The sequence below is a fragment of the Quercus suber genome, unplaced genomic scaffold, assembly GCF_002906115.3.
Source record: "Quercus suber isolate HL8 unplaced genomic scaffold, Cork oak 2.0 scaffold_802, whole genome shotgun sequence".
Classification (NCBI taxonomy): domain Eukaryota; kingdom Viridiplantae; phylum Streptophyta; class Magnoliopsida; order Fagales; family Fagaceae; genus Quercus; species Quercus suber.
Genome location: NW_027070237.1, coordinates 283,978 through 293,215, shown reverse-complemented (window position 1 = coordinate 293,215; position 9,238 = coordinate 283,978). Strand labels below are relative to the sequence as shown.

Sequence of the window (9,238 nt, the reverse complement as noted above, 5' to 3'; positions counted from 1 at the left end):
AAGATAAAATTTACACCCTAGTCTAATTTAAGTATATATATATGCAAAACTCTCCCTTAAAAACTTGAAACCCCAGCCTTTGTCCTTCACGTTACACAAACTTTATACTTGTAGAATGACTATTATGCTAATAATATGTGGTGATCAATTTGGATTTTTTTTTTTTATACAAGATAGAAATTATATAATAACCTAATCTAAGTATATGTGTGTGAAGCTTCATTCTGAAAACTTGAACTCCGGTCCTTACCCTCTACACTCCACAAGCATTTATACTTGTGGAGTAACCATCACACCAAAGATATACTATGGTAATTTGAAATTTTCTTAAATGGCCACTAATGTAATTAAAAATTGAGTTAAATGCAACGGGGACCTCATAAATGCGTTGATGCAATAGTAAATCTTTTTTTTTTTTTAATGTTTCTTAAAAGACATATATCTTGGTTCATGTTTCAACTTAAAAANTGTAACTGAGAGCATCAAAAGATTGAAGCTGAGTGCCTGAAGGAATTTTGACGGAAAAGTTGTTGTATGACAAGTCCAAGTGACTAACAAAATGTCAAATTAGACAAGCTTGGAGGAATTTTACCCGATAGATGATTTTGAGAGAGATCGATTGACTCTAACTCTTTCATGCTCCCTATTTTTTTTGGTATATTACCCATCAAATGATTTCGAGACAAGTTCAAAAAACGTAATTCGGAAAGAATTGAAATTTCAACTGGGATTGATCCAAACAAGTTGTTACTTGAAAGGTCTATGATCTTAACAAATGCAAGGTTCTTTTCATATTCCAATTCATTCCCTTTGGGAACCAATTTAAGATTCTCAATATAGGATCCAGAATCATACATATATCGTAAAGAATTAAAAGAGATGTCTCGAATATTGGGTTCCCGTATTGTCATGGCACTAATATTTTTCAAGCACTTTGGTATGGTTCCTGATAGACTATTATTTGCAAGATCCAATACTCTAAGAGAAGAAATTTGGCATATTTGTAGAGGTATATGACCCTTGAATCTATTTGATCTTAGACGGAGAATTAAAAGGTTTGTCATATCTCCAATCCAGAGTGGTATGATGTCTGACAAATGATTATCACCTAGATCAATGAGCCTAAGATTTGAGCAAATTTTCAATGATGAAGGAATTTCTCCAATGATGCTATTGTTTTGTAAATGTAGTGATTGGAGTGCAACTAAAGAACTCATGGAATAAGGAATTCTACCTGATATACTATTGCTCCCAAAGTTTAAACGGATCAAAGACGGCCAATACTTCCAACAATGAGAAAGCTCCCCTGATAAGAGATTGTTTGATGCATCTAAAATCTCTAATTTATTCTTTACATTCCTTTGTTGGCACAAGAAAGTGGAAATGGATCCATAAATTGAGTTGTTAGCGATATTGAGCACTTTGACCTTTGTAGACAATTGTGGCATTCGACCTTTGAAGTGATTAGATCTTAAATTTAAGATAGTAGAATTCAACACAATACCTGAGACATCCCCTTCTATGCGGTTGCTAGAGAGATCGATTATTTCAATGCTCGAAGTCCAATTCCAAAACCAACTCGGAGCCTTGTCTGAAATTCCTGTCTGGAACATTTCTAAAATTTTGAGGGATCTTTGTGTTTGTAGCCATGTAGGAAAGTTAGGACCTATCTTGCAGGAGCTCATCCAAGCATATTCAAGTTGAAAAGGTGGAACCCAATTAGAGTTCACATTAAAGAATAAAGATGTAAAAGACATATCTAGGTACTTTAATTTGGAGAGCTTAGTGAAATGTCCTTCGTCTACAGTGCCTGTTAACAAATTATATCCAACAAGCAACGCCTTTAAATTTGAGAGAAGTGCAAGACTCTTTGGAATGGTGCCGTTCAACAGATTTTTATAAAGGAATAAATCTCCGAAATAAGATAAATTTCCAATGGATGAAGGAATAGGACCACTTAGAGAATTAAATCGGAGATCAAGGTTTATTAGGTGCTTAACCTGCCCTAATGGCTCCGGAATTTTTCCAGTTAGGATATTGGAATTCAATAATAGAGATTTTAATTTCTGAAAATTCAAAATACCATGAGGTATTTCGCCTTTCAGAGAAGAGTTCCTTAGGTCAAGCACTAAGAGACTTGTACTTATATTAGAGAACCAATTCGGTATCTCATGATTGAAATGATTATGGGGGAGATAAAGGACTTGAAGAGATGTGAAATTGACAAATCCAAGGGATGGGTTTAAGCTATCAAGTTGACAATCTGCCAAGTATAGCTTCAAAAGAGATGGGAACTTACTTATTATTTGAAGCCAATCAACTTCTTTGTGAAGGTTAGCAAAGCTCAGGTCGAGGTTTTGAATGGAAGAGAGATTAGACATCCAACGAAGGTTATCTGCATAAAGGTCAGAATTACCTCCAAGATTTAGATAGAGAAGGCCTGAGAGGTTCCCAAGCTGATGAGGAATGACTCCAGAGAAGTTTGCCGAATTAAGGCCAAGATGTCTTAAACTACCCATTGAACCAAGGAAACTTGGAATAGTAGTACAATTAAAGTCATTCCATCTCAAGTCCAAGTAATTCAAAAACTCTAATTCAAGCAATGAAGAACTAATCTCACCACTTGACCTGGTATACGATAGGTCGAGCTCTGTGACTCTACCGGTTTTGTTATCACAACGAACTCTGTCCCATCTACAACAATCTTCATGGTCAGACCAGGATGAGAGTCGGCTCAAAGGATCTGTGAGACCTCGTTTGAGGCTTAGAAGTGCTTGTTTGTCTTTCTCATTGCAGGTAGCATTTGAGTTTGCTTTGAAAAAGCTTGAAGTGAAGGTTGCGGCAAAGAACCATAGTATGAAGAGCACATGAGTTGCAAAAGAGGCACCCATGACAACTCAATAACAGGGAAAGAGAAATGTTCAAAGAGATGTTTGAAGATTCATATCAAATTGGATACTACCATCTCATGACACTATAGGCTTTAAGCCTAACGCAAGAGATCATTGATTACCACACAAAAGTTAGAAGGTTCATAGCAGGTTGCTTCAAAGACTTTGTCTTGCAGACTTTGCGCACTGCGTTTTGCGTCCGCGTTTTGTGCAAAACAAGTTTTAGTTTAGTTTTTTTTTCTTTTTTTTTTTTTTTTCAGCTGCAAATGCTGACTTTTCTTGCAGACTTTCGTACACTATTTATAGATCCACAAATATCATTTTTCAGTAACTTCTTCATTAAAAATAGGTTCTATGATACTATTTACATATTTAAAAATTATTTTACTGCAGTGTTTTCAGTTTCAGTTTTTAGCTGTTTTTTTGATTGATGACTTATTTTCCTTTCTACACCGTCATTTTCATGGAATTATCTAAATTCTAGGTGGGTGCTATCCCCTGGCTTGAAGGTATCCATGGCAATGTCCAAAATTTGACGTCCTTAATTTTGAATATGTAGTCAGTACTAAACTAAAGAGTTCATATTGTCAGTTTCTCATTGAAATTTAACTATGGCATATGCGTTTTAGCTGGGATGTTTCATGTTAAAAGCTTTCTTCTAATTAAAGTTCATGTTGAAATGTTGCTACTTGCCAATATCATTTTTCCCGACCTTGATAGAAACGTTGATCCTTTTCCATATTGACCTGTGTATTTCTTGTTAGATTATTGAGAAATCTGTTTGTCCTAAAACCCATGCTCTCTGATGGAGTAATCATTTGGTTCTAATTTACCATGCTAATGGTTGGTTATTTGGTGAACTATGGAAATTTCCATTTCAGTTCCGTTGATACAATAATTAGGCCATTAGCCTTGTCAGACAGAAGCTCAGAAAATCAGAGTATACAGGAAATACACATCCCAAATTCATGTTAAGGACATTTGTCAGTTACTTAAGGCTCATGATTGAGTGAAATCTCATATGTATGAGGTCTTAATGAATTGATTGCATTAGTAATAATATAGGCTTTAAGCCAAAACCCCAGAGATCACTGCTCACCAAACACAAGTGATGAGTCGTGGTAGGTTCATTTGAAAACCATCTGTAGACGACTAAATTTCTAGTTCGAAATAAATCAAACAAGTAAAATAGTGTCACAAATGCGAATTTGTATTGATGATTGTGTGGTACAATTCTCTGTAATTACAAAAGAGTTATCCTCTGATTCGATCTCCTTGCAAGACTTATTGATTTGGATTTGTGATGATGTGATTGTGACTTGAACACAAAATATCCTTCAATTTGGTTGAGGAATGGATCGAAGATTGCTAAAACGGAATTACAAATCTCTGGCTATGAGCTTGTTAGAAATTCTTTGTTCTTCGTGTTCTTCGTGTGTTCTTCGTGTTCTTGGATTTATGGTGGAAGTTCTTCGGGGCTTTAGAGGCTTGAATCCGCAGAGCTTCACTGATTTGTGCTTTGTTAGTGTTTTCGGACACTTTAGGCTTGATTCCCGCAAACTTTTGGATCTAGGCGGATGATTTGGATGATTTCTCTTCGAATGTTCTTCGTATTCGAAGTTGAAGTTCTTGAAGTTCTTGGAGGCTTTAGAGCTTGGTTCCGTTTTTTAATTTTTTTAATTTTTAATTTTTTTTATTTTAATAATTTAATTTAATTTAATTTTAGTCAATAAAATAAGAAAAACATAAAATTATTAATTAATTAAGAAGGTTGGACATGTAGCAAGTTTTTATTAGTAGAGTATAGAATAGAATAGGAAAAGTGAGACAGAAGATTTGGACTTCAAGTTGAAAGCCAATCTCCCCTATTTTCTTGGGATGGAGGAGGCCAACCATACAATTGGGTTGGAACTTGAGATGAGTTGAGAAGTCTTACCCATCTAAACCTTTCGAATCTTGGTTTGAGAGGTACGCTTTAGGTTTCTCATCCTTTCCCAACCTCCTTACTATTGATCTATCACATAACTCGCTTTATGGAACTATTCCCCAGTAGAGTAACATTTCCAAACTCACCCATCTCAACTTGGCTTACAATAGTCTTTCTGGAACTATTACTTTAACCATTGGTAACCATTCTAAACTCTTCTATCTTTGTTTTACCTGGCAATCACCAAGAATTCCACCTGAAATAGGACTACTTACAAACAGGGCTGGCCTAAAATAGTTTGAGGCTTAAAGTGAAAATTTTAAAGGGCCTTTTTATATCTAAATATCACTTAAATAATATTAATTTTTTTATATTATATTTTTTTTATTTATTTCAAATCTATTTTTAATTCTTAGTGATTAATTAGACTCATTCACCGAGAGTGAGCTAATGATATTTACTATGTAGGTTTTACAAACTGACGTGTCATTAATAAAAAAAAGTTATTCAAAACAATCATTTATTATATTGTTTGAGTGACACAAATTAAATTTCTGCCATATCAATTTGTAAGTTTTTTGTCATAAAATTTATATTAGTTTTAGCATTTTTCATTCACTCAATGGTGAATTGGTGATTGTGTTGTCTTTCTATTAATTTATAATTTTTTTTTTTTTTTTGTGTGGACAAGATGCTAAAATTATTACAAATTTTACTATAAAGAACTTACAAACTGATGTGGTATTTCAATAAAAGAACAAATGAGTATTGAATTATTTATTGTGATCAATGACATATCAATTTATAAGACATATATATGATAAAAAAAATGTGCAAATAACTCACTCTTTTTTTAATTAAAAAAAAAAAAAAAACTTACTGCCCTCATTTAATTTGGGGCCTTTCTACGTTAGGCAGCCTTAGGCCATGGCCCAAATGGCCTAGGCCTAGGGCCGGCCCTGCGGACAAGTCTTCAAAGTCCTCTTTTTTATTTTTTGGTAATCTTCTAAATGGTTCCATTCCTTAGGAATAGGAACATTGAGGGCTCTAGTTTAGAGTTTCCCTTGATTTAGATGAAAATAATCTCTCAGGTCCCATCTCTGCTTCCATAGGAAATGTGTCCAACTTGGCTGAACTTTTGACCTACGAAAACAAACTTTCTGGATCAATTCCAACCATTATTGGACAGATGGCCAACTTGTCTAGGCTCGTTCTTACTGAGAACAAACTTTCTGGATCAATTCCAACCACTATTGGAAACTTGACCAAACTCACCTATTTAAGTTTGATGGTGAACAAACTAAATGGTTCCATCTCAGAGGAATTAGGATTGCTTAAAGATCTCTGCAGTACTGTTTAGTTAGCATCTAATAGTCTGTGTGGTGCAATCCCTTCTTCCAAAGGAATAATGGCTAGCTTGTCTATGCTTGATCTATCTGCCAACCAACTTTCGGGATCAATTTCAACCTCTATTGGAAATTTAACCAAGCTCACCGTCACTGAATTAATCTTGTTGATGAACAAACCAACCAGTTCCCTTCCACTTGAAATAAACAATCTTACCAATTCATAAGCCAGCAACTAGGCCATAACAATTTTATTGGCCATCTACCTCAACATATATGCCAAGCTGGATCACTTGAATATATGGGGGCCATAAATAACCATTTTATAGGTCCTATCCCAAAAAGCTTGAAAAACTGCACTAGCCTAGTCAGAGTTAGGTTTGATGGAAACCAACTAACAGGAAATATAACTGAAGACTTTAGATTTTATCCAAAATTGAACTATATTGATCTGAGTGAGAATAACTTGTATGGTGAACTGTCATCAATTTGGGGAAAGTGGCATAAGTTTACAAGCCTAACAGTCTCCAACAGCAAGATCTTCGGAAATATACCGCCCAAGATATTATGTGATGCATGAAAATCTATACCGCCCAAGCTATTATGTGATGCATGAAAATCCTTGACGTATTATGTGATATATGCATGAAAATCCTTGACTCAAAGATGCGCGATCAAAATCCCACCCTAGATCTAAATTATGTGAATGAATTAATCAAACTAAAAAAAAATCTTTTTGGCTTTTCATATTTTATATGATGCAGAAGAAATTAAAACATGTTTAATTTCCAAAGATGTGTGAGCATTGAGCATACGATAATAAGATGCATGAAATCCAAAATCTACATGAATAAATAAAAACCCTATATTTGCATGAGAGGATTTAAATCACTTACATCCTCTCTTACTTCTAAACTTATTTTATGGGCCACATTTAAATTAAATAAGTTTGTGTGTGTTCTATTGTTAATTTTATTTTCTGTAAATCTATATATCCTTATACTTGTAAAGAATAAGGGTACTAAGCGATTCTATATTTTTAAGTGAAATTACAAATTTACAACATATAGCAACTTTAATGAACTGGATTTTATTGTTCTATACTTCACAGTTTATTTTATTGACACATATTATAATTTATTATTGTAGATTTTTTTTTTTTTGAAGTTTATGGTTTAGATTTATTTTAAGGATTAAAAGTTTGAAAATAAATTTACAAATCAATTGACATGGTAAATTATATAAAAATACTAGATTTTCCCCAAAATCATGTAAGAATTTTATTAACAAAACTGTTACTTTTGTGGAAGAAGTTTTTCTAAATTAAACTTCATAAAACCCTACCTAAATTCAACTATGTCACAAAAATATTAAGGAGATTAATCATATTATCAATTGAAAAACGAAGTGTTAGTAAAATTTGAATACAAAAACCTAATTAGTAAGTTTTCATCTAAAAAATAAGAAGAATGAATTTTATAAAATAGAAAATTATAAAATATTATTTAATTGATATCTAAATTTATTAAAAATACCTTACTTAAGTACATTGACTTAGAGAATCTCTCTCCTTGGTTGGACATGCATGAATATGATGTGATAATCACGCCTTCAACGTTTTCCAGCCATAGCATAAAAAAATGTGCTTTTCTTAGAATTTTCTGCAAATCTGCGCAGAAAGTAAACATTTTCTGGAATATTAACTACTTAAAAAAAATTATATTGAAATTATTATAGCTCAAAAACTTATTAAAATTATTATACATTTGGCTGCTAGTGCTCCTGGAATATAGTGATTTCGTGCTCCTATAATTCATATAAATGATGGATCCTAGTATGAGGTTAGTTAGTAGAACCTACAGTTCATGTGAGGGAATAGTACCATATCATTGTATTTTAAAAATATTGAATAATTAATCCATTTAATTATACTTGCCTATAAGTCTTTTTTTTTTTTTTAATAAAGAAAATGCTAAAACGGTTACAAATTTTAATACAAAAACGTACAAACTTGTGCCAAAAAAAAAATGAATGTAGTAATTGGTGTCACTTGAACAATTAATAAATAAATATTTGTAGGGCAATTTTATGGATGGAACAAAATATCATAATTGTGGGGTCCGTGGGCCTGGTAGCCTCGGCCCATCATATAGCGGGCCCAAGGCCCATGCCGAGGAGATCAAGCTATTTCTGAGGAGAATGGGGGGAAGCCTATTCTCCTAGATCCACGCCGAGGATACCTTGTCCTCGGCCTGACAAAGGTGATTTTGGGGAGAGGTTAACCCCAAAGTAAGCTGTCACTATCGCATTGAATGCACTCAACCAACCCCCCTGGCCGCATTAATGGGGAGGTAACCCCTTGGCAGGATAACGTTGGTTAGAGTGAGCCACTTGAGTGCCGATAAGGCCTCCGATGGGACGGACAACCAGAAGAAAAGCGAATAGACGATCAACAGATGGAAGCAGGAGATAGGAAGATGGAAACTATAAAAGAAGAGCTAGTAAAACCAAGAAGGGGGGGAAAAAAGAAAAAGAGAAGGAGAACCTTGAAGCCTCCTCGGCCTGTGGCCGAGGAGCATTCCCCTATTTGTAAGGAAACACTTAAGCCTTTTTTATAAGAAAAAGTTTGTGCATGGTGATCGACGGCCAGCACCTAAGCCTGTCAACCCACTCTCTATAAATTTATTGTTTGGGCTTATTGGGCTGAAACCCAACACTCAATTCAAATTGGATTGAGTCCCTACAATTGGCGCCGTCTGTGGGAAGGATTAGGGTGCTGGCCGGTGCACCAGGTAAATGTTCCAATTTATAAGTATTTGTTTTACAGTAGATTGAATGAGATAAGGTTCTAAGTTCTAAGTGTTTGTTTTACGGTAGATTGAAAAAGATAATGTTCCAAGTTATAAGTATTTGTTTTACAGTAGATTGAATGAGATAAGGTTCTAAGTTCTAAGTGTTTGTTTTACGGTAGATTGAAAAAGATAATGTTCCAAGTTATAAGTATTTGTTTTGCAGTAGATTGAATAAGATAAGAGTTCTAAATTCTAAGTATTTATTGTACAAAAAAAAAAAAA

The 9,238-nt window shown here is 34.0% G+C and overlaps 1 protein-coding gene across 1 annotated transcript; it reads right to left on the bottom strand.

The window, feature by feature from the left end:
- Window positions 1-551: 551 nt before the first annotated feature.
- On the bottom strand, window positions 552-2,891 carry LOC112033336 (receptor-like protein EIX2). The gene has a single exon (XM_065767407.1). The coding sequence runs from the start codon at window positions 2,889-2,891 to the stop codon at window positions 552-554; it is 2,340 nt and encodes a 779-aa protein (XP_065623479.1).
- Window positions 2,892-9,238: the final 6,347 nt, after the last annotated feature.

Bases quoted from the DNA above. Each gene is read 5' to 3' on its own strand.
- LOC112033336 (XM_065767407.1), bottom strand. From the start codon at position 2,891: ATGGGTGCCTCTTTTGCAACTCATGTGCTCTTCATACTATGGTTCTTT.